Genomic DNA, 26,049 nt, shown 5'->3' with positions numbered 1-26,049 from the left:
GCCTGCATATCAGATACTCACAATTCATAACAGCAGCAAAAGTGCAGTTATGAAGTATCAATGAAAATAATTTTATGGCTGGGGGTCCCAGAACACGGAGGAGGGTATTAAAGGATCGCAGCATTAGGAAGGCTGGGCACCACTGCCATCAGCGCTCGGTCGGCTCCCTGTTAAGTATGGCCCTACTTGAGTTTGTTTTAGGACTTTGAACCTAGAGCCAGCCACACAAGTGCTCCTCCACTGAGCTGCACTCCCTACCAAGCGACTGAAATTATAAGTGAATGGGTCTCGATGCCTAGTGTCACGTGATACCATGTGCAACTTATTGGAGAAACAGGAAAGAACTCAGTGTAGGCACACGCTAACTCAGACAATGTACCATTTTATTCCTTATAAAATATATTTCATATCATTGCTGTAAAAACATTACATTTCATTTCACATTTAAAAAAAATCTTAACAGTAAAAATAATACTTGGAATACAGCGGGGCTGGGGTGGGGGAGGGGCAGAAGCGCCGATAAGACAAATTCACAGATGGGATTCTTTTCCCTTCTTGTTTTGCTTTAATCTTTTTTTTTTACTTTTATTTTTTATTCTTTTTTTTTTTTTTTTTTTGCCCCTGGTAAAGTCAGAACCTGGGGTGACCAGAAAGTAACAAAACAGATTTCTTCCACCAAATCCGTTTCCATATCCAATTTCACAGGGTCCTCTAAGGCGTCGAGCTATACACTCACTGTGACAAGGCAGCCATTGCTCGCAGCACTGTCTGAAGTGGCAAAAACTGCTTCCAGGGCCAGGTTAAAAGCCTTATCATCCATCCAAGCCTATGTTACCGGAGAGCCTTTTGGCTCTGTACCTGAGACTTCGGCTGGCCACAGACAGTAACCCTGGACCCGCAGAACGGAGTTGGGAATGGTGCAGACTCATTTGAGGCCGCTCCCAACATGGCACCAAGTCTGAAAGGAACTCTGAGAGCGCTCCGAACAACGGAAACACGGCTAGACAGTTTCCAGGACAACTACTTGCAAACTAGGGCCTGTTGGTTTCAGAAGCACACCTGTGGCACCTTCACCCAGTCAGGTTCTAAACCCAGGGGGCTGGGAGGCAGGGAGCTAGAGATGAAGGAAGCGGGCCTGACGGCTGGGTGTGCTCACAAGCCACCCTTGCTCTCCAAACCCAAAGCCAGACCATGTGACGGGAACCAACATGAAAGCATCAAGATGAAGGAGCACGGGGGAGGAGGGGGCGAGACAACAGTGGGCGGGAGGCCACCACCGCCAGAAGAGAGAGAACGATTGCCAACATGGAAGGCTGCACAGAAACAGAATAAAACAGAACTGAACAAAATCAAAACTCTCTCAGTTTCTAAGCCATCCCATCTATTTCTTTCTTTTTCTTTTTCCTCTTCCTTCTCTGCCTGGCAAGCCAATGGCATAGGAAGCCTGATTCGAATGGAGAAAATTATTATGGTCAGTTACATCTGCACGCTCCAAACCGAGGCTGGGGGATTACAATGCCTCTGCTGAAGTGGAGGCTTAGTCCACACTGGGATTAAGAAGGGGAGAGGAGAGTTTCCTGGTGGGGTCTCTCTGTCTCTATAGTCCCCTCCCCTCTCCAGTAAGATTGGAAGCTGAGCATCATGGGAAGTAAGGAGAAAAAAGAGACTTCTGCTGCCAGCTTTTAATTATCCATAAGGTAGAAGGGGCAGAAGAATCTAGGGCCGCCTCTGGCGGGTTAGGTTTGTTATAAAAACAAATCCCTACCAAAGACACTCGTGTCTCTTCCCTCTGTCAGCAGCCCAGGCTACCACTACAGCCTTCACATCACATACACAGTCTCTTAGGTTCTTAACTTAGTGTGTCTCAGACTGAAAAGCAGACGTGTGTTTCCCATGTAATTAATGTCACCAGTGGACCCTCAGTGGTCAGGAGGACGGTCTCCGTAACAACTGCCCAGTCCCTGAAGAGGTGGCCTGGTGGAACTCCCTGAGCCCATGACTCCCTGGGCTGGGTCTGGGAAGCCATGTTCAGCAGGCGCAGGCAGAGTCTGTTAGGATCTCCCAGAGCCCACTCGGGAAAGAAGGCTTCAACATCAAAGACTCCCACCGCAGACAGGACCAGACATTCTAAAGCCTCTGTGGCACTGGAGGGAAGAGGCCTCAGGAAGGACTTCACTCAGTGGGAGCAGTTTCTGTGGAGACCCTCCACACTTCCTCTCAGAGCTGGAAGGATGCTCACGGGTAGTGTTTCAAGGCCACATTCTCAAACTTAATTTGTATTAGCCTTTTGGTTCAGTGTTTTGGGGGACAGGCTTTGAGAAGAAGCCACATGTTTACTTACAAGCAACCCAACATCTGAGGGGAGCCAGATCCAAAAGTTGACATGGTAAAAGGGTGTCCCTCTTCTGTCCCCAGAGGCTGCTCCCACAGAAGTAACCCTGCATCTCGCCAAGTACAGCCAGCTGCCTGCTTTTCTCGGAGCCCTGCTACTGCTCCCTGGGTCATCCACCTGCCAGAAAGGGCTTTTAAAAATGAAATTAATTTTGCTCACAGTCCATTCTGGAACAATTAAAGGAGCAAATGTTTCACCAGCTCAGCACAAAAATGGGCAAGGCATCCTGGCCTACTTTTGATGCACACAAACTAGTCCCCAAGAGGGCGGGGGGGGGGGGGGATAATTCTTTGGTCTCTGGTTCGCTGCAGAATACCCTTGGTCAATTTTGGCTCTCTCCTATTTTAGGGGGAAAAATATTTTCTTTTCTTTTTTTTTTTGTTTTTCGTTTTTGTTTTTTTTTTTAAAATAAAACATTCCCACAAGGGGGAGAAAGTGTTTTTAAGTGTTAAATCTTAGCCAAAGGAGTCCCAGCGGCCCACATCCACTCCACATCTCTCTGTGTTCTGCTGATGGCTGCAGGCCTGGAGACCTCCTGGTTGCCAGGTAGGGTGAGGAGTGGGGCTGGGAGAGGCAGGCTCAGTCCAGGAAGCGCTGGCAGGCCTTCTTCCACCGGCAGGCCGTGCACCACTGGTCCCGGTGCTCTATGCCGTACACCTTACGGCACTTCTTGGCTTCTCCGCGGGCTTTCCTGACAGGAATGAAATGAGGGTGGCGTCAGGTAATGGAGATTAGACCCAGTTGATGGCCACGCATAAGCAGGCAAGCACGCAGGAGCTAGGAGGGGTGGCTTCTGGCACAAGTTGGTGGGACCCACAGTCAGAGACTCAGGGGAGAGGAACCAGTTCCACCAGTGTGGCCTCTGTCTGAGGACAAACCCTGGAGACTAAAGTTGGATAGATTTATCCCCAGTGCTGACAGGGGGCAGAAACCCCAAGGCTAAGGATGAAATGGCTCACCTGGAGCTGCTCTGAGCCCGGGGTGGGGAGGTGACAATCAGGTGAGACTTCACTGTGGGCGGCGGCTGCTGGGGCTCGCTGAAGCTGAGTGACCGACTGCGGACCTGGGTATGAGGGGGAATAAGCACAGCTGTGAACATGAGACTCCCTCAGGACTACAATGAAACTCCCTGGGCTCTGACATGCATGCCTCCCTGAGCCCCACAACAGGTGCTGGTACAGGGGACCATGCAGCCTCCCCAAGAAGGTCAGGGCCAGAGACAGGAGTCACCCTTAAAATTTTAGGGGAATTAGATGGAGTTACCATACAAGGTGTAAATGGAGACATTGAACTGCCTTAGTGACACCTTCTGTCAACTAGGTTCTGCCACGTGTGATACTTCTCTGTGGCAGACACTTGAAACTAGAGTCACCCATATGTGGTTCTAATGACTTCCAATCTATTTCAGTTCAGAGTCACGGGTACAAGTCCATAGTGGTCTGAGACTTCTGGTGCAGCCCACACAGCCTCCGAGTGCTCTTCCTTCTTGTTCTCCCTTCCTTTCATCTAGGCATCAGAACTCTAACAAGCACTCAGACATTCACAGAGCAAGCGAGTGAGCTTATCCTTGTCCAGTACATTTCTAAGGAAGGAACTACTCCACCCTGACTCCCCGTGAAGACCCCTCCTAGCTACTGAGAGGAGTTGTTGCCAGATAGAGGAGGATACAAGATGATCTTTATAAAGTATAGGGATGCGCTGTGTCCTCCAGCCCTGGGGGTGTATGCAAGAGCTTTGGAGGTATGGAAGCGCACACTCACCGGAGAGAGCGGGGAGGTGGTGGTAGGGGCAGCAGCCCAGCTAATGCTGGTGTAGATGTGGGGAGAGACGGGGATCTGGAAGGATGGCAGAGCCTGCAGAGACAGGAGTGTGTTAGTCTGTGCTCCAATTCAACTGCCTCAGGTTCCAGTAACTTCCCATTAGCAATCGAAGGAGGAGCTCTGCCCAGGCAAGAGCCTGGAAAACACCAAGACGGCTAGATAGGTTTTCCCACGAGCAGCCTCAGAGCCATCTAATCCATCATCAGCACAGCCTCCTTCTTCCTGAGAGGCGCTGATCTTACTCTGGAGCCCTCCCTTCGGGGCTGCTTACATGCCAACCCCATGATTTAGTCCTTACAGGGTGGCAGTCAGTGGCTGGGTCACCTACGGAGAACATGCTTCAGGCAAAACTTCCAAAGCCCTCTAAGTCTGAGTAGTATTTCCGAGAAAGGACAGAGAACTGCCAGGCAACTCCTCAGGTACAGGCAGGGATGTCTGATTTAGGTCTATCTCTGGACCACGAATTCTAATGAGGATAGCCTGCTTATTTTGTACTTTTTCTCACTGAAAGTATCATTGGTTTAGGGGTTTTGTTTTATTTTGATTTGTTTTGTTGTGGTGGTATTTTTGCCCTTACTATGTAGCCCAAGCTGACCTTGACCCCCCAGGTGCCAGCATTTTAAGTATGACAAGCACACCTGGCTGGAAGCACTACTTTTTATTTACTAACTTGCACACTGGTCAGGTCTGCTCAAGTCAAATTATAAACTAAACCAGCATACGGGAATAGGAGCCTTGCCTGCAGGGTGAAGGTCATTCTAAATGACACTGTCATCCTCCACATGACAACTTCCCCAGGCCCAAGAGAATGATGGAGTTTTCTCCTTTGGGACTATGCCGTGCCTTCCCATGTCTCGAGGAAATGGCACTTTGACAACTTACAATTAGTCCCAGCCAACCCCACTCCACTATGTACGTCATGAGGTCATGCCCCAGTCTAACTGGAAGGCTTACCTAACCCAGTGTTGACATCCAGTAGGTGCTCAGAGCAGCACCATTCAATGAGCTAAGCAGCTGCCTGGGAAACCCTGCATGACCCTGTCGACTCTTCTAGGCGGCCTTGGAAGTGACAGCTCTCAGTTCACATTCTGACATGCACTGCTCTTTGCACTGAGTGTCTCTGAGTGTTTGCTGCTGATGATTTTGAGAAAGAGTTTGCATGTAGCCCAAGCTGACTCTAAACTCCCCATGTAGGAAAGGATGACCCTGAACTATTCCTGTTGTCTCCACCCTGAGGGCTACTGTGTGCTGTGTGCTTACACTGGGTTTATGCTCAGAGCAACCCAGGGCCCTGCGCATGCTCAGTAAGCAACTTTACCAACTGGCCTATATCCCAGCCTTTCCTTTCCTTCTCTGTGGAAGTAAGATTAACAACTCAGCCAAAAGGCTCAGTCTTAATAAGGTGTGCAGAGGCCTGCGCTCCGACAGCCAGTGACCTGTGAGATCCCAGGCTAAGCCCCCGCATACGCCTGTCCCAAACCTGGTATGCATGGTCAGCCTGAATGTGCCAGAAGGAGCCAGGAGCTGACTTGCTGAGTGCAACTGAAGGCAGGGGAGACTCCAGGCCAGGGTGTTCAGAGCCAGAGGACTGGACTTTGGGTGGAGGCAATGAAAGAGCAGCAAAGGATGGGCTGGTCACACGGGAGGTGGAGGCTGGCTCGCCATTGGGTGCCCCAGAGGCAGGGGGGGCAGCCACAGCCAGAGCAGATTCTTCCTTCATCTGCATCTCTGTATAGTAAAAGTCTTCCTCCCGCTTGAACTGATCAGAGTCCACAGTGTCCCTGCGTGGAACAGACATTCGACCATCGTTAAGAACACGCTGCCTTAGTTTGAAGCCAGAGAAGAGAAAGGTACAAGGAGGAAGTGACCACTTGTGCCCACCCAGGAAGTTGGGGAGGGTACCCAGGAAAATACTCAGGAGCCCTGCGCTCAGAGGCTATCATAAGGGGTTAGAACTGCCCACCCATGGAAGCTGTTCTTCCCGGCACGAGGGCTCACACAACAGTGAACATGCATGAACACAGACCTAGTCTTATTATGAGCCCTCTTGGGGCTATAGCATGCTCTCGCATCCAGTGAGGCAGTGAATGCCAGAGATGCTGCTTGAGGGTTCTGTCCAGAGATGAGACCCTCACGTTGGTGTCACGGCGCTGATATAGACCTAACTTCCTTCTACAGAAGCAGAAGTAAAACTTGGCCACTAAGCCTAAGCCACAGAATCTCACCAGTGACTAAACCAAACCATTCTATTTCTACCCAGAACGGAAACATCTAGCTTCCTACACCAGGTAGGAAGATACCACCACAAGACACACAGAGCTAACTCTCTGGCAACAGCACCAACACTGACCACGATATAAAGAGTCTCCCTGCCCAGCGAAGGCATCATACATTCAGTGGTCAGGGAGGGGGACCGGGCAGTGCCTGTAGCAAGCCATTTCACTAGAAGTCTCTGGGCTGCGAGTCCTGTGGAGTTAGCAGGGTGGAGGCACACCTAACAGGGACCTTAGGCAAGAGGCACTGAGCTCTGGACCTACCCCAGGTGGAGGGCTTTCACGTGCCGTTTGATGCCCACGATGGAGCGCAGAACTTTGCCACAGCTGGGCCACAGGCACTTGTACATCACCTTCACAGAGTTCTAGGGGGGAGAAAGAAGTCTTAGTAACCAGGGTGTGTGCATCCTCTCCCTGGCCTCTCTCGTCACCTGATGAGGACTTCAGCTGGCTGCCATCCTCCGCCAGACCCAAAAGAAAAACCTCCAGGTATGTGTGTGTGTGTGTGTGTGTGTGTATGTATACATGTGTATATGTGTATACACACACACACATAGTAGCGTACACTTGTGATCTCAATGAGTGGCAGAGACAGTAGATCCCAGCCTATTGGTGAGCTTCAGAGCAGTGAGAACCTATCTCAAACACTAAGATGACATGAGGTGGGAGAGATGAACGGCACCTCAAGACAATACCTGAAGTTGATCTTTGGCCTCCAGGTGCATGCACACCCACAAACATACACACCCCCAAAAAGGAAAAGGAAGCAGCCTCAGTCTAGGGATTTCACCAACAGGTGCCACAAAGGAAAACTAGAAGCACCCGGGACCCATGGAGTCCCTGCTCCCCTGGGGATAGCTGTCCCCACGTGCTCACGGGCACCTACCTTCCTCTTGCGTGGGGCTGGTTCATCCAACAGGAACGGGTCGGAATCCGTCTCAAAGCCATGATCGGTTTGGGGAGACCCAAAGGCGTCACCCAGGTACTTGGGGCTGGCCTGAGGGTGGGGAGGCGAGGGGGTGGAGACGCCACTGCTCCCGCTCCAGTGCCCGCTGGTAGTGCTGCTGCCGCTGTCTGATACGTCACCGCTCTCCTTCCACGGGTCACCGCAGGCTGCACGGGAAACTAGCCAGAGAGAGGTGAAAGGACACTCAGGGGGCTTGTCCCCAGGAACAGAGAGAAGAAGGGAGCAAGTAAATGGTGAAAATCAAAATATTACTAAAATTTTAATTATTAAAGAAATTTCTTCCTGAGCTACAAGATGGGGGAGGTGCAAATGCTATGGCAATTTTTGGTGCTATAACTGTTCTGCCTGGTGGACATTTTCTGCCATGGCCACACGGGTCATCACTGAGAGAAACCCCAAGCCTCAATTTTTTTTTTTTTTACTTTTTTTGATTGATGGGTCTGTAGGCTGCTTCAGACTCAAGCTGGACAATTGATCGCATAAGATGATCTGAAAGTCTAATACATGGGAGCAGCAAGAAAGATAGAAAAAAAGACACTAAAAACAAAAAACTTATGCTCCCAGCAGCCCAGCTCCGATCCAGACATTCAGAGTCTGCCTGAAGACACATTGCCACACCCTAAGGAATCAGGACAGATCTGAAGGCTGGGCCAACTCCAAGGTTCCATGTTTCCAAACAAGGTTCTCTTTACTTCTAGGAGACGCTTGCCCAAATGGGATTCTGGATAAAGAGCCCCTCCTCCCCAGGTACCCCTGCCCAATCTTAAAACTCTCATCACTTGCTCTTCCTGGAAACAGAGATTCCCATCGCGACTCACAGAGTCTAAAATAGTAAATATTCAGGGCAGAACTCGAGAAGCATCCAAAGCAACTGATCATGGACCCATGAACATGGGCCCAAGAGGGAACAACTGCCTTGTCTCCCCCACCCCCTTCAGCTCCTTTCCTGAATCTGTTGACTCAACTTCTTGGACTTAAGAATTTAGCATCCCTGCTCTGGGTCTTCTTTGTGCATGTTAAAGCAGCTGCACTGCTGGGGTTCACCACTAGGTGTCCCAAAGTGTGGCAATAGCCTCTGGATGAAATAATTAAATTGGCTTTCAATCAAAGGAGATTATTTGGGGCTGGAGAGATGGCTCAGAGGGTAAGAGCATTGCCTGCTCTTTCAAAGGCCCTGAGTTCAATTCCCAGCAACCACATGGTGGCTCACAACCATCTGTAGTGAGGTCTGGTGCCCTCTTCTGGCCTGCAGGCATACAGGCAGAAAGAATATTGTATACATAATAAATAAATAAAAATATTTTTTAAAAAAGGAAATTATTTATGAGGGACACTTGTAAAGGCCACTTTTCTCTCCGTGTGAATTAGAACTAGCTCCATATTCTCCTACAGACTTTTAAATAGCTTTTAGGACCGGCAGATAAGGAGTTTCCATGCTGCCCTCCCAAGTGCTGGGGAAGCCTCTCGGGATTATAACCAGAAGATTTCTGTTTGCATCTATAAACCTGAAGTCATATTACTAGGGACTTTTTATTACAGTATCTGTGGAGTGTGTGTGTGTGATGTGGTGCATAAGTAGAGGTCACAGGATAACTAACTTAGGGGAGTTGATTCTTTTCTTTCACCATGTGAGTCCCAGGGATCAAACAGGCTGTCAGGCTCGGCAGCAAGCACCTTTACCCACTATACTATCGGTTTATATAAAGCAACCATACTTGAGACTTCAGCTCAGGTATTTGGCCTGAAAACTCATGCTAACTTATGAGGCTGACTTACTCACTCAGAAGTGAGTATTGATCATGGGAAACCACTAGGGGGACTGCCAAGCATGGTTCTGCTTTTGCGAACTAAATCAATGTTTCTGCAGGCCCTGTCCAGGCTCCCACGGCACTTGCTTGAGTGCTCATCTTGGCTGAGTGCTAAGTTCAGTCACTGTCACAAAACCCCAAGGACTTTCTGCTCCGATGAGGAACCTGAGCCTCTGACCAACAGTCCTGAGAGCCTCCAGAACCCTATGGCCTGGCATCAGAAGCTGGAAAGAAAGAGCATCGGTTGTGAGCCTCTGCCCGACCAGGAACCAGTGCAACCCCGCTTGCTCACCAGAGAAGATGGGCTCCGCCCCAGGAGGACTCTGCACGACAGGACTGCAAGACAGAGACGTCAGCACCATTGCGGCCATCATCTCGTCCATCTCCACGGCATCCGACTTCCTGCAGTCAAGTGGGTGGGGAGCACGTTACTTCCTGGGCCCGCCTGGCCCACCAAGCTCACAGATTAAGCTTCCATATCCACTTATTTTCATGGGATCCCCTTACGCTGCTATGCTGTCGCCTCAGATGTCCCAACCCAAGCAACCAGCATGAGCTCAATGGAAAGTAAAGCAACAAACGCGGAAAGTGCTTGCTCTGGGTGGTGTCTCAAGGAGCCCGAGACGAACAGGTCCCCCCCCCCCATTTAAACCAGGGCCGACACCTGAGATAGTACCGCTCTCCTCAACTCTCCTTCTAATCCCATAACTTGAAACGGAACACTTTATTTGGGAGTGGAGACAAGAGTCAGAATGCTAAGATGAAGCATGGAATAAAGAATGCCCACTACAATCTAAAACTACCTCCTTCCCCTGCCTTATATTCAAATTTAAGAGGAAACAATTACACTAATGGATTTCTCTCTCCCCTCTGCCAAAATAAACACGGCATTCTGTTAGCTTCTGAATGTCAACAGAACCTATTATATAAGTCAGTGAGCAAACAAACCGGGGTAAAATAAATAACCAGATGAAACCATCTCCCACTGTTAAGCTCCATGCTTTAAACAGGCCGCACGGGAGTTTACGTATGCTTTCTTTTCTCTCCTTTAAATCCATAGTTACATGATTTGTAAGTAAAATAAGCACTATCCGAAATCTAAAGTATTTGGGGGAAATTAGAATATAATCAACTGCCAGTGGCTTGCCTATTTCAAACGACTATATTCACTCATATTTATACACCGTGTCTACCAAACTGTGCAGCTGGGTTTGACCAGATGGACCAAAGTCGTTAACATATTAAACATTACATGGTCTTTGTGTTTTCACTTCCTCAGAATAGAAAAATAAGTTCGCTGCTGGTCTTCCACTGGATATGATGCTGTCCCTCTGGTCTTAAGACAGTGGGTCTCTGCTGGGCCAACAAGATAGCTCAGTGGGGAAAAGTGCTTGCTGCCAAGCCTGGTTAGTTGAGTTCAATGCACAGTACCCAGAGAGGAGAAGAGACCTGACTCCTGAAAGTCGCCCTCTGCCATCCACACGTGCGCCATAGCATGTACACATACTAATTTAAATCACACACATGTAATTTAAAATAAGTTTTAAACCGCCTGGTCTACCAACAGCCCCACACCCACAGAAGTGGGTGGAATAGAGTTTAGCTGTTTGCATATCTTGCATGGAAAACAGCCTCAGCTGGCCAAGTTTCTTGCTTTTCATTTTTATTTAATATTATTGTGCTTGTGCACGCTGCGTGAGCTTTAGTGTGCTCACGCCTTGGCACACACGTGGAGGTCAGAGAAAGCTTTGTGGAGTAGGCTCTTCCTGCTACCTTTACAGGGGTCCCAGGCAGAGAACTCAGGTTGTTGGGCTTGCACAGAAAATGCTTCAGACACACCGAGCCATTTCCCAGTCCCAGATTTTCCTTTTAAATCTTAAAAGATCAATATAGATAGACCATTAGGTGCACATCAGGATCTGCAGTCCCAGGGCACATCCTACCATTAAGCTCCAAAGTAGAGTATCTATTCTTTACCCCATGGTTCTTAGCACCCAAGTGAAGAATCAGACCATGCTCCAGACACAGCCTGCTGGCCTGCCTGTCCAGTTTTAAGCCAACAAAGGATGGCTTTACCTTTTCAAATGCTATTTTAGAATCAAAAGCATTTCACTCCTCGACAGATGATACAAACGATAGTGAGTCACAGGAAAGTTTGGGGACTGATTGGTTTTCACTGGCGCACGGCATGCCTACAGGCTTTTATGTCTGTGGCTGCTGCACCAAGTAGCAATGATGGAGTCTGCTTGGCCCACAAGGCTGAAACCATTCGTCTCTGCACTGTATGGAGCCGGTGCTGGCACTCTGTCTCATCTGTTCCTGTCTCTTCTCGTGAAAAATTAGGAGCTGAGTTTAAACCTCCACCAAACCAACTAGATGTAACCCCTATTAGAGTTTTGGAGAAGGAAGGGTGTTACCTAGGCTTCCTTCAAAGGATGCCTCTTCTCTCTCCAGTGTCACTATCCCAGCAAGCAGGTACCCAAGACCCCACACGTCCCAGGCCGTATCTATAGCCCTCACCACCCTACATACCTCTTTGGGACATCGATGTTCCTGGACACGGGTCTGTAGGTTGGCACCTGGGATGTGGTACCCTGCAGCTCTGCCAGCCACACCTCTTCCACTTTACAGCAAATCTGCAACTTCTGGTCCAGCAATCGCACTGTCACCTTGTCCTCTGCCCAGCTGTGCTGCTCCACCAGGCCCTTGCACTCCTGACCCCCATACCACACACAGACCTGCAGGGGAATGATGGCCCATGGTCAACACTCAGGACCCGTAGAGATCTCGGTGCTGGGAATCAGGCTGCCTGCTGCAGTCTGTGCTTTGATACGCTCATCTCTAATGTGTGCGTGCTAAGATCTGGCAGACACTTACTCCCTCCCCAAGACCAGGGTCAGGAAGTGGGGTGTAGTGTGAGTGGACGTCATGAGGGCTGCTGCTCTCTCAACGGCCCTGTCACAACAGGACAGGATTATCCGGAGAGTGGGATGACGGGCAGGGAGAGTGTGAACTGTGATAAGCCAAGGTGCAGACCCTTGCAGTCTCCTATCCTCATCCTCCTCTCAGACTTCCCTGTTTCCACAAGTTTGAGCCAAATAAACTACTGGCTACACGTTTCCCCGCCTTGGGTATTCCATCATAGCAGCCTGAACGGGCCAGGGGAGAGCAGAGATTCCCAGACACCTGCTGCCCACCCACGCTCTCGGACTAGCCACACGGGATCAAAGCTTCTTCGTACAGTTCCGCATCCACTTTCCACCCTAGAAGGCGGCGAGCAGGCCAGCATCTTCTCTGAACCCTAAATCTCTATGCACCCTTCAGTTACTCATGCCCCTCTCCTTGCCTCTGAACTCGTAAATACCTCTGACTCACTGCTTTTCTTCTGTAGGGTTCTAAGTCCCATTCTCCCCGGTATGCACTGGAAAGGGAGGGGGCAGACTGATCTCTCATCGGGATACCTGAAATTGAAAAGCTACCTTATCTCATAAGGACAAAAGTCTAGGGGACACCAAGCTTCATGGAAGATAAAGGCCAAGTCTCTGTAGGTGGTCCCTGGAGAAGGTAAGGGCAGAAGCCCTGTGAATCTGGATCTAGTGATAAATCAGGCCTAGGTGACCAAGGGCCCATCCATGGCGAGGGGATGCAAGAAAAAAAAAAAAACAAACAGTTCTTATCAGATCTGGACTACACCTCTTCTCTGGCGCCTGTGCAGAAGGTCCTTCTCCTGGCTTCCTAATTTTGTGAACTGAGGCAGACAAGAAGCCACTGAGCTGAGGCCATGCTTTGGCCTGAGGTTCTGAGCATCCCAGAATGCCTGGCCACTTTTTACTCCACATGACAATCATGGAGAAGCCCTGGTCTGAAATGACAGCATATTCTCTGTCTAGAGCCCCAGTTTATAGGACTTCCAGCCCATCACTTAGGTACCGCTAGTCTGCCAATCCCAACACTCAGAGAGGGTACCTGTCCATGTTAGCATCAACCTACCTTCTGTCCAGGCTGAAAGGCCACCTGTGGGTGGCCTGAGGTTCCCAGAGTCTTGAGGACCTCCTTGGGCTGCTCCTGGCACACAAGGTCCTTAGAGGTGAGTGAGGGCTGGGGTGCGGCTCCTTCCGGCACTTCTACCTGTGGCTCCAAGGGCAGGCTGGCCCCCAGTGGCACCTCGGAGGCACTAGGTCCCAAGACCCGGGCTCCCAAGAGGGAGCGCTTACCAAGACGTCGGGACAGCATGCTGGATACTCGGCTGCGCCTGCTGAGGAGACAAGAGTGCCAGTGTGTCAGCAAGTAAATTAACTCTCTCTCTCTCTCTCTCTCTCTCTCTCTCTCTCTCTCTCTCTCTCTCTACCACGTAGGTTGCAAGGATAAACTCAGGACATCGGCCTTGCAGGCAAGCTGCTTTACCTGCTGAGCCATCCTGTCGGCTCTATCTTTTCCTTATAGAGAAAATTAATGCCTATTCCTAGGAGGTCATGTAAAAAATATTGATAAACTCAAAGAAAATAAAATCATTTGTGACCCTGCCTCCCAAAGATACCCATTCCTCCCCACTCCCATTTTCTTATTCTTATTGTTTTTTTCTTTTTTAAGACTCCTGTTTCATGTAGCTCAGGCCAAAACTTCCTATGCAGCTGGGGATGACCTTGAAGTGCTGACCCTCCTGCCCCCATCTCCCAAGTATTCACCACCATGCCCATCTTATGTGATGCTGGAGGACAAGCAGGGCTCCGTGCATGCTTGGTAAGCACTTTACCAACCGAGCTACATCCCCAGCCCTGACTCCAATTCCCCCCCCCAAAAAACATCCCGCTCCTTCTTCTATACTTTACTCGCGTACTTTTCTGTTCTTATTTTGTTTTGCTGCTGAGGCAAGGTCTTGCTAGGTAGCTATGGCTGGCTTGGAACTTATATCAAGTTGGCCTTGACCTGCAGCAATCCTCCTGCCTGACCGCCCTAAGTGCTAGGATCACAAGAATGTGCTGCTTCACCCAGCTCTGCCACACTTTATTTCTATAAAAACTAAACTAGTAAGCTGACTTTACTTCATGTGACGGCTAAGTTTTTCCTACATCATTAAGTGTTGACCTATAAAAACAGCCGCCAGTACTTTCTAGGCAGGTGTTAGCTGCTGTTTAACAAATTCCCCCATTACTTCCTGGAATGACAGAGTCCCATTTTGCTGTCTCAGCTACTCTGCCTTCATCCCCTGAGCCGAGTGCCCGCACGCACAGACAGCATTGCTTCCTTAGTGAGGCTCATCCACATGATATTGCCAGATCAGCACTGAGCACTTTTGTTGGATACACAGACTCCCAAGCTGGGCTCGAGTCCAGGCTGCAGACAACTTCGGAAACCCACCATGAAACTAACACCACCAGGACCGGAGAGGTAGCTCAGGGGTTAAAGACACCAGCTTCTCTTCCAGAAGACCACGTCTGGTTCCAGTACCCACGTGGTGGCTCACAACCATAACTCCAGCTTCAGGGAATCCAATGCCCTATTTCTGGCCTCCACCAGCACCAAACAGTGCATAGACACACACAAGCAAAGCACTTGTATGCACAAAGTAAAAAGAATAAATCATCAAGTAGACAAAGAAAGTCCAGCCTCTGCCAACTTGCACTTCCCTCCTCCTCCCAGCCGTCCTGGGCCTCTCAACCACTCTGGGTCTCCACACAGACTTCTGGTCTCTGCCGTTCAAGGTCTCTGTCCATTCAGTTGGTATCTGGCTGAGAACAACTAGGAATGAAGCACATTATAGGTGTGGATGGGCTGGGGTTGGCACTTAAACTCCAGGGTTTTCAGGACCTTGATTCTAATTGCTGCTTCCCCAGCCTAGAACACCATCAGGCTAATTGCACACAGGCTGAATGTCTCAAAAAAATTTCAGAACATTCCTCTTCCTTCTCTCCCTCCCCTTTCTCCTTCCTTCCCAATCCATAACCAGAAGCCTATCAGGGTCATTGAGATAACTGTGGATAAAGTCACTTTCTACCAAGCCTGGAGACCCAAGTCCAATCCACAGGGACCCGCACAGTAGAACCAACTCCTACAAGTTGTCCTCTGACCTACACACACACACACACACACACACACACACACACACACACACACGCAGTGAACTGCATCTCCTAACACTAAATACCCCTTAAATACTTGTTAGCACCAACTGTCTTTGAACAGGTCTCTAAGCCTTTACTTTCTGCCTGGTACAAAAGTACCTCGGGGCTGATTTGTCTGGGTCTCCCGCCACAGCCTCGCCCCACACATCCTTGCTTCTTTTCCCAACTAGCCAGGCAAGTTCTACTAGCCACCATGTCTACAACAACTAACCAAGACAGGAAAAAACAGCTATAAAAGAGGAGGCGGAGAAAGCGGGAAGAGCCAGGCAGCATGCACAGGGCCCGCACCAGGTCCTCTGCAGAAATATCATGGCTTCCAGCTTAGTGCTTCCATGGGACTCCTGTTGGAGCAAGTGGGTCTCTGACTCTTATGCCTTCTCTTAGGGTCTTTTCCTGCTACTGGTTTGTCCTTTCTAATTTCAATGTGAAGGCTTTTGTTTTATCTTATTATATTTTGTTTTGTTATATTTTTTAAATGAATGATGAACTAATGAAAGAAAACCTAGCCACTAGGGTGAAGGCTAACAGCTGAACAATACCTGCTGGGAATGGGAAAATCAGTGTTCACCACTATACACTACACTATACTATACACTAGGTATAGCATCTACTGCACAGCAGCCTCAAGTTTAGGAGCAGGCGACCAACATATTATAGACTCAAGTTTATTTTGGGTTTTTTTTTAAATGCTTTTATTTGGTTACAGTTTGTTTTCTGTTTTGATGTTTTGTTTTCTTGCTTTAGATGGGGGTGTTCTATTGGGTTTTATTTATTTTAGAAAGAACTTAAAGTTGGGGGAGGGAGGGAGGAGCTAGAAGAACCTGGAGGAGGGAAGAATATGATCAAACATTTAAATGTGAAACTTGCTTGAAATGATACAATATAATTTAAAAACAACAAAAGGATAATTTTTAAAAAGTGGCAGCTGAGCAGTGGAGGCACATATCTTTAATCCCAGCACTCAGAAGGCAGAGGCAGGCAGATCTGTGAGTTCAAGGCCAGCCTGGTCTACGGAGAGAGACCTGAGGGGTGGGAGGATGAGGAGTGGCAAACGCTGGTTCCCTGCAACCACTGCTCAAAGGCTGTAATCTGTTATCTTAGCAGCTTGGCCCAGAGCCCCCAAGAAACAAAGCAAAGATGTGGCATGCAGAGTCCCCAAGTTAGATATCTGGTGTCTTCACGCTCTCATATTGTGACTACAATTTAAAAAAGAAAAAAAATGCGTCCCAGATGTTTTTAAACTGCAGTCACTGGACCAGGTGTGTCGCTCAGTGCAGACTGCATGCCTGGTGTTGAGAGGTCCTGGGTCCAAACCCAGGCATCAGGAAAGAAGGGCACCGAGTGAACGGAAGCTAGAGTGTAGTACCACTGACTGACAACAGGTGGAAGCACCACCACGGAGAAACCACCAGCCCTTTTCTTGGCCAAAGGAAAAAAGAAAAAGGAAAAATCCCAGGAGCCACCCCCACTTTCCTGAGCCGGAAGTTTGGGGTTTCTAGTACTGAAAATGAAGACAGTGGTGTTTCCAAACCTCCTCGGTTCCCAGTCTTCAGGAAGAACCTGAGATGTTTGGGCAACAAACTCTGATGGTGTTTTTGGAAGCCTGTCTTCTTTCTAAAGAATGTGCTTCTGTTGGTTGGTAAGCCTGTACCTTCCAGAAGCCAGAGGGATCTGCACAAATAGGCAACTCGCCTGCCCCTGGCCTGCTTCCACAGGCTGGCTACTTTCTCCCAAGATCCACTCAAAAACACACATTATGCTCTCAGGATTCAGAAGTTGGCTGGAAAGACGGGAGCAAGGTCACACCTATTTCGGGGGTGGTAGCTGGGGGTGCTAGCTGATCACCCGGCAGGAAGGATCTCCCCCTTCCCCCTAGCATGCAAGCACCCCTCCTGCTGGCCTCTTTCAGGGTCCTCTTCCCCACCTCTGCTTCTAGCTACTGCTCCCTGGATGCTTTCTCAAGTGCTATTGATGGTTCCTGGGTCAGCCATCCCTTGATTTGCCATGCAGCTCTGTAGCAGCAGAGAAAAATGAAGAAAACCGTATTGTAGAATAACAAGGACTGAACTTCAGCATGTGGTCAAATCCTTTCCAATTTTACATTCCCCACTTACAGGATTCCTGCTGGGGCATAAACCTAGGCCAAAATGGTCTCAGAACATATGACAGGGGGGATCTAGAACCTCAAGTGCTGTCACCAATAGGAAAGGGATGGCTTATGTACTTTGGCCAGGGTCTAGAGATGGTTAACACTCGTCCAGTCTCAGCAAACACACTGCTGATGGCCTTTAATGCAGACATCTGCCACCGGTTACATAACCGGACCTGGCAGAACAATGAAACAAACTCTATGGTTCAGAGTTGCAAACTGCCATTCATTACAGAAGGCTGCTGGACCACGGCATGTCTCAGCACACGCCTGCAAGTGCACAGAGCTGCACACAATGGCTGCGCCTCTCACTACCCAGGGGCATTGTGGCATGCCATGACATCACCTCCCTGCACTTCTAGGACACAGGTCATAAGCCAGTGATTTATTGCACAACTCATGGGACTTCTGTCAAAGTTGAGGAGGGTGAAGCTTGGAGCGAGGCTCCTAATTGCAAAAAGTCTGGTTGTCGCTGATGAACATGCCAAAGTGAAGAAACGAAGCTGCAGCGTTTTAAACCCCAGCTTCTGTGTCTTTACAGATCTGACAACCAGCGCGTACACAGGAACCTGAGATTTTAGTCCTTAATAGCCTGTGTGCTGTCCTCATCCTTTACTAGAGAATTACCAGGGTTTTTTTTTCCTTTAAATCTTTAATGTTTTGAGTTGTTTTTCAATGTTATGTTCTAAATTCAACCAGAGGATGAAGCGTATCAGGAAACCATGTCTCTTATTTTCCAGTGGATCTCTACTTCCCATTGTGACCACCCAGTATCTTGGCGGACAGGTGCCGTGTGCAAATACATTCATGATCAATCTGGTTCACAGGCCACCACCTGCACTTTGCCACATTCCGTCACCCACTACCTGTTGGTTCTCAAGCCTTTGGAGGAAACCAAAACACACTTGGGCTTTTTCTTCATAGAGACAGAAAACCCTACCTGGTTTCAGTTAGAAACCCCAGTGAGAGGACTGGAGAGAGAAGGCTCAGCAGTCAACAACATGAACTGTTCTTACAGAAGACCCAAGTTTGGCTCCCAGCACCCATGTCAGGTGACACAAACCATCAGCAACTCTAGTTCCAGGAGAATTAACAGTACACATAGCAAAATAAATGTAACAAACAAACAAACAAAAGAAACTAAATCCCAGTGAGGGCATCCAAGGCCCTAACCCAAAGTCTCTAAGCTCAGCTATTCACCAAGTTCTTGTATGTGTGCGTGTGTGTGCACACTGTGGGAACGTGTGCATGTGTGTGCACACTGTGGGAACGTGTGCATGTGTGTGCACACTGTGGGAGCGTGTGCATGTGTGTGCACACTGTGGGAGCGTGTGCATGTGTGTGCACACTGTGGGAGCGTGTGCATGTGTGTGCACACTGTGGGAGCGTGTGCATGTGTGTGCACACTGTGGGAGCGTGTGCATGTGTGCACACTGTGGGAATGTGTGCATGTGTGTGCACACTGTGGGAGCGTGTGCATGTGTGTGCACACTGTGGGAATGTGTGCATGTGTGTGCACACTGTGGGAGCGTGTGCATGTGTGTGCACACTGTGGGAGCGTGTGCATGTGTGTGCACACTGTGGGAATGTGTGCATGTGTGTGCACACTGTGGGAGCGTGTGCATGTGTGTGCACACTGTGGGAGCTTGTGCATGTGTGTGCACACTGTGGGAACGTGTGCATGTGTGTGCACATTGTGGGAACGTGTGCATGTGTGTGCACACTGTGGGAGCGTGTGTATGTGTGTGCATCCTGCCGGGATGTGTGTGTAGGGCGACCTCCTGTGAACACCAGGCTAGCTGGCCCTCAAGTGACCACTGGCTCACTGCCCATCTCACTGTAGGATCACTGGGGTTACAGACGCAAGCTTCCATGCTCAGCCTCACTTTGGTTCTGGGGACTTGGACCCAGGTCTTCATGGCTGTACAGAGAGCACTTTCTAGCCATCTCCCCAGCCCTGCATGCCATTTGTTTTAGGGTGAGGGCATATATATCTAAGATTTCTACACTATCAAGATATACAGCGCTGAACACATCTGTGACCCCTTTGGTGTTTCTAAGCCCAGCAGCTGGTGAGTGGGTAGAGGTATTTGCCTCCAAGCTTAACAACCTACACTTGATCCCCTGGGCCCCCATGGAGAAAACCAACTCCTGCAAGTTATCCTCTGACCTGGACACATGTATCCTGGCATGCACACCCACACCCAAAACTTAAATAGGTAAGATGTAATTTTTTTTTAATTTCAAATCAGCTGTCCAGACAGCAAAAAAAAATGGATTCTCAGAGTGTTCTAATTATCTTATTCTGAAGATCTTTTAAAAAACAAAACAAGAACATAAAAACAGGTTACACTATATCAGAGTCCCATAATTTGGATGAATTTAAATAAGGTCAGCCAACTAGGCATCGGGCTGGAGCCCTTTCCGCAGCATCCCCGTAACAGGGCGCACAGTCTCTTGCTGCTGTGGGTAACAGATGTAATAGGATAATGGAAGGGAAGAATAATGGTCTCAAATAACAGAGCCATTTTCATATGCCAGTGGATGGGCCACAGAAACAGGTCATCTGATCTGGTTTCCAGCAAATAATAAATGAACCTGATCAACAAATTATGCCTGTGGGTCTCACGGTCCGGCTGTCATTCAACAGGGTGACAGAGGCAGTTCTGTTTGCCTACAGCAGGCTACAGCAGGAAGGGAAGGGGTTCACAGCTCTCCCCAGCAATACACTCTCCCTCCCCTAGCACCTATCTCCTCCTCCTCCTCCTTTCAGAAACACAGCACCCTTTGTTCCTAACTGTCCTGCTTGCCTAAGGCTATCGAACAAGACAACACTCAAACACAAGCCTGCCTGGGTTCTCATCTGAAAACCTCAGATACCATGAGCTCTCATATGGTGCTACAATGCTGAAAATGCCACACGTGACCTCATATAACAGGTCACAGTGAAAACACAGGCACATTAAAAACAGTGCGCAAGGAGCTCTGGAGACTATTTGGCAGTTAAGAGCACTGGCTGCTCTTACAAAGGGCCAGGTCTATTCAGTTCCCAGCACCCACATGGCAGTTTGCAACCAGCTGTAACTCAAGGTCCAGGAGATCCAACACCCTCTTCTGGCCTCAGAGGGTACCAGTCATACATGTGATGCATACATACATGCAAGTATTCATGCACATAGGAAATAAGTAAAATTACCTTCAGAGTATGTGGCTAAGGTGTGATGAACAAATGACTTCTATGTTTGATCGAGGGTTCCCTGTCCAGGATATGTTATTATACATTTGCAGATATTCCCAATTTGGGGACAGGGTTCAAGATCTGATACACGTCTGTTCCCAGGCACTTCTGTTAAGGAATACTCAACCTGCAGCAGTGGTGCTACTGAGCCTCTTGCAGACTGTATTTTGCTTGTCAGTCCAGGTTTGCTATTGTAAACAAGGCTTCCCAGAGTCCCAGACTCAAGAAGAGTTAGTCTGGGGCCTGGAAAGATGGCTCAGCGGTTAAAAGCACTTGCTCTAGCAGAGGATCCTGATTGGGTTCTCAGCACCGACATGCAACTCACAACCATTCCTAACTCAAGTTTTAAATGATTTGATGCCCTCTGCTGACCTCCTTGGACATTGCATGCAAGTGGTATAAAAGACACAGGCAAAACACTCCTACACATAAAATAGATAAAATTTTTTTTTTTTTTGATTTTTCGAGACAGGGTTTCTCTGTGGTTTTGGAGCCTGTCCTGGAACTAGCTCTTGTAGACCAGGCTGGTCTCGAACAAAACAGATAAATTTTAAAATGAAACAAAAATTAGTTCTAAAAGAAGACCTGTTTCCCCTGACATGCAGACATCAATGCAAGGCAGAGGGCTGTAGAAATGGTCTCACTGTTAAGAGCATTTGCTGCTCTTGCAGAGGACCCAGGTTCAATTTCCACATAGCAGTTCACAACCCCAATTCAAAGGGTTCTGGTGCTTTCTTATGGCCTCTGTGGATATGGACACACGTAGCACACATACATACATACATACATACACACACACACACACACAGAGAGACAGACAAAACACTCATACACATTTATATAAAAAGTAAAGCAGTCTTGTTTTGTTTTTTAAATGCATGTGTTTGAGTGTTTTAGATGTGCCCTACATAGGTACCTGGATCCTACAGAAATCAGAGAGAAATCAGATCCCCTGGAACTAACTGGAGTTTCAGACAGCTGCGAGTTGCCATATGGATGCTAAAACTGAACCTGGGTTCTCTGCAAAAGCAACAAGTGCTCTTAACCACTGAGTCATCTCTCCAACGCAAGACAGGGTTTCATTTTATTTTTATTTATCTACTTATTTGTTTGTGTGTTTATGTTTTTTGAGACAGTGTTTCTCTGTGTAACTTTGGTGCCTGCCCTGGAACTCGCTCTGTAGACCAGGCTGGCCTCGAACTCACAGAGATCCTCCTGCCTCTGCCTCCCATGTGCTGGGATTAAAGGTGTGTGCACCACCACCACCAGGCTTCAAGGCAGGGTTTTAAACAGCACACAAACTCAGTTCTAAGATTGTTCATAAAAGCAGGCACTGAGACAGGTCTTGTGGTACAAGGGCCGTGATCCGAGCTAATCAAGAAGTTGATGAAGAGGAACACAAGTTCAAGGCCTGCCTAGACTACAGAGTGAATTCAAGGTAAGCAGGGGAAACTTGGTGAGACCCAGTCTCAAAATATTAATAAAGGTGAAAAGGTTGGGGGTACCCAGAAGTAGAGCACTTGACTAGCATGCACCAAGCATGCCCTGGCTTCAACTCCTAGCAAACACACACATAGAAAACAAACCAACCAGCAATGCAGGCAGTGCACACCTGCAATTCCTGTAGTCCCGTGTACTGGGGAGACTAGAGGAGGAGCACAAGGATCACTGGGGCCTAGCAGAACAGCCTGGGCCACATAGTAAGACCCGTTTCAACCAGCAAATAAATGAAAAACCAGAGAGGGAATGATGAGGTTAAAGCTGACTGAAACCAGGCTGAAACTCCTCCGTGAGCCTCCCCGAAGGGGCAGGGAGATAAAGAAGTGCTGACTGGGCATTCTCCCCAGAGCCAGGTCTCCCGGGAGGGAACTGGGAGCCAGAGTTTCCCCAGGGAGACAGGCCCCAGACATCCGATGACTCTGCGGTGTTTCAAGCTAAGTCTGAGAGCTTGGTGCTGGAGCTTAAGGGACAAAGGAGGACACTCGTGTGGCTTCCTGTCTAGTCTCAACTTAACAGACATTTTCAGGATTGCTTTACTTTCCTGCCCCCCTACCCCACCCCAGTAACTCAGTAAAATACAGAGGATGGCTCAGGCATAAAGGTACCTGTCGCCAAATCTGACAACCTAACTTTGATCCCTGGCCTGGGACCTGCATGGCAGAAGGCTATGCTTGCAAACTCTCCTCTGGCTGAACTCCATATGCACACACACACAATAAGTAAACGTAAAAACAGTTCTCTTTATTTATTTATAAAATAATTCTTGATATATAGGGCCAATGGTGCCCCTGTTATATGGCTGAGAAAATAAGGTCCCTTACACTAGCAATGAGGGTAGGGGGTGCATTTACAGCTTCCCTGGCTCCTCCTGATCTGGCTCTCCCTTCTCCAGGAATTGGGGGGTAGGAAGATGGCACAGGAAGGGAAGGAGACTCTGGAGGAAAAGAGGGTGATTTTCACTAGGAAGAAGGGTCTATGTGAGTGGCAAGCAAGGTTGGCAAAATGGGCATCACAAAACATTCAGCCAAGATACGTGAGTCCTAAAAACCTAACAAGCCAGTGGCAGACACTAGAAAGACAGGCTAAGTATTAACAGCACCCAAGATCCCCTCCTGATGCTCAGTGAAGAGGGTGAAGTTTCACTCCTTGAATAATGAAGCAGGGCATAGCATATAATTCATATTTTCTTTTCAGGGACATGGACTAAAGCAAACATACTTTGAAACCGGGCCATCATTTGCATGAATTAACCTCAGACCCTTGTGATGCCACATGAACGGGAATGGTGGATGATGGTGAGTCCATTACAAGAGGAGGCTGCAGAGTTCAGACATCACTCCTGCGAATGACCACATCTCCAGACAGGGCCAAGCAAACAAGCAGTGGGCTTGGAGGATGCACAGAAGGACCCGGTGATGCTCCTGGCTGGAATCAACAGGTCATCCAATGGCCCTGCCACTTCCCTGTGGTGGAGAACCGGGGCACTCAGAGCTACAGGTGTCCAGTGGCTGTACCACCAACTCGGGCCGCAGGCTGAAGATGACACACACTGCAAACACAGACACAAGAGACACTGTGCCTGCAAAGACACCCAACACTGAGGGCAGAAATCAAGGCACCGCACAAGGACCCCTCAGGAATCCATGTCTACTCCAGAAGCCACCAGCTTCTGAAAGACTGAAAGTCTACAGTGCCCCCCCCCCATTGGTGAAGGCGAGAATGCATCTGCCTCGTTGAGCCAATGCCAGCACCCCAAATCCAAAAGGAACATGCTCCTGTCCCTGCCGCTGGGTCCATGCTACATTACACAGCAAGTGACTCCGAGCGGCCACTGTCCATCCAGCAGCCATCTAGGAAGAACTGGCACTGCACCAAGGTACCGTACCAGAACCTGAAATAAGACTACCCACTCTCAAGGGAATCCAGAAGCCTACAATGGATGAGCCACTAATTAACTGAAATCCCAACAAAGCTGACTTCAGCAAGATGGGGGGAAAAGAAACCCAACCTCTCGCTGTTAGAGGCCTCCTGGCCAACGAACCCCCGGGTTCAGCACTCAGACCGTGCTCAGTGCCAACCTAGACATTCGGGGAGTTCAGAGTGAGATCCCGCCTGTCTTCCGCATGACTAGCTGCCTGTCACCTCTCTTCAGCCATGGGTTGCTCCCCTGCTCAGCTCCTCTGTGCCTACATCTGTCTTGGGGCCCTGCCCAGGGTGTTCAAGGCTGACTGCCAAACTTCACTGGGGTGTGGCCTGGCCAGCCTCCTGGAGCAGATCCGGCCCACACTGGTGCTAGGACACATTTAAGCACTGACTCACCAGAAACCTGGGGACAGGGGCACCACAGAGCAAAGCCCCAGCCCCTAGCCATCTGCTGACTTAGCTATACCAGGGCCTAGCTCCTGAAGACAACGCTAAGCAGAGGAAGAAGAGTTTGAAGGTCCCAACCTGCCTTGAAAAGAATGTGTGGTCTGCCCAGAGGCAAACATCTATGATCCCAGAGCACAGCTGCTCATGCCTCCTTCATTAGAACGGCTGGTTACAGCATAAACAGGCAAGCACAGAATAGGAAACTTGACACACAACCCACAGCCTTTCAGGGGCTGTGTTCCAAACCCGTCCAATAGCTAGCTTTGCTGATCCAATACCTAAGCGCCAGTCACTTGCAGGGCACTTCACAACTTGCACCTCATTTAATCCTCCCAAAGAATTCACAAGATAAGCGCCCTGTTCGTCCCCATTTCCCAGATAAGAGAACTGAGCCCCAGGGAGGTTGAGCAATTTTCCAGAACCACAGAAACAGGACAGGATTCAGCTGGCAGCTCAGCCTATCTAACACGGCTGGGATGGTCACGCACGAGTGGAGGGCCGGCGAGGCTGGATGACTCTTCAGGCTCCTTGTTACAGATCTGAAGTCATATCGAGGTCAAAGTGGCACTGGTGGTTGTGGCCTGAAAGGGGAAATGGGCCCCGGGGCGGTGATCCAGGACAGGGCTCCCCCAACATCAGGACCACCCGCAAAGAAGGCAAAACCCAACAGTCTGGGCAGCAAATGAGCTCAGACTTCCCAACTATTGGAGAAAAAAAAAGCCTCTTTTGTCTTATTCCTCAGTTACTACTCCTGTGAAATGGTACACACACACACACACACACACGCACATACACACACACATACATACATACATATACACACACACACACACACACACCAGTTTCTATCCTACAGGACAATTTGAAGCTTTTGTCTGTTTGGTTGGTCTTGGTTTATCAAGACAGGGTTTCTCTGTGGAGCCCTGGCTGTCCTGGAACTCACTTTGTAGACCAGGCTGGCCTTGAACTCAGAGATCCACCTCCCTCCGCCTCCAAAGAGCTGGAATTAAAGGCAAGCGCCACCGCCACTTTGAAACTTTTGATGAGACAATAACGTGTTGGAGTTATTTTATTTTTATTATTCTCAAAAATGCCTTAGGGCCTGGGAAATGGTTTGGAAAACAGAGTTCTCACGGTGCAGCTATAAGGATCAAATTCTGGATCCCTAGAGCAAATATAAATGCAGTCGGACATGGCAGCCCAGTTGTAAATCCAGCTATTGGAAGGAAGAGATGGAGATCCCTTAGTAATCAGCCAGCTGGACTGGCGCTAGGTTCAGTCCAGGAGACCCTGCCTAGATAAATAAGGTGGAGGCAACTGAGGAGAGCTCCCAACATCTGGTCTCCATAAACACAGGCATCACAAGCACACGAACCTGCACACAAACAAACACATATACACCTCACACAT

The 26,049-nt window shown here is 49.0% G+C and overlaps 1 protein-coding gene across 2 annotated transcripts in view; it reads right to left on the bottom strand.

Annotated features, from left to right (window-relative positions):
- Nucleotides 1-361: 361 nt before the first annotated feature.
- Znf395 (zinc finger protein 395) overlaps nucleotides 362-26,049 on the bottom strand; it is a 40,035-nt gene continuing 14,347 nt past the window's right edge. Inside the window, exons 2-10 of one of the 2 annotated variants that reach the window (XM_075949343.1) lie at nucleotides 13,251-13,515; nucleotides 11,793-11,998; nucleotides 9,553-9,662; nucleotides 7,372-7,610; nucleotides 6,750-6,850; nucleotides 5,693-5,993; nucleotides 4,153-4,245; nucleotides 3,352-3,455; nucleotides 362-3,083 (exon numbers count right to left, since the gene is read on the bottom strand). In XM_075949343.1, the coding sequence (XP_075805458.1) occupies nucleotides 2,972-3,083; nucleotides 3,352-3,455; nucleotides 4,153-4,245; nucleotides 5,693-5,993; nucleotides 6,750-6,850; nucleotides 7,372-7,610; nucleotides 9,553-9,662; nucleotides 11,793-11,998; nucleotides 13,251-13,493 (1,509 nt within the window). In that variant the 5' untranslated portion in view covers nucleotides 13,494-13,515 and the 3' untranslated portion in view covers nucleotides 362-2,971. The remainder of the gene's footprint in view (nucleotides 3,084-3,351; nucleotides 3,456-4,152; nucleotides 4,246-5,692; nucleotides 5,994-6,749; nucleotides 6,851-7,371; nucleotides 7,611-9,552; nucleotides 9,663-11,792; nucleotides 11,999-13,250; nucleotides 13,516-26,049) is intronic. The other variant, XM_075949341.1, reaches the window with a different exon arrangement.

Source organism: Microtus pennsylvanicus, chromosome 15, assembly GCF_037038515.1.
Source record: "Microtus pennsylvanicus isolate mMicPen1 chromosome 15, mMicPen1.hap1, whole genome shotgun sequence".
NCBI lineage: Eukaryota > Metazoa > Chordata > Mammalia > Rodentia > Cricetidae > Microtus > Microtus pennsylvanicus.
This window is presented reverse-complemented; position numbering and strand designations above follow the sequence as displayed.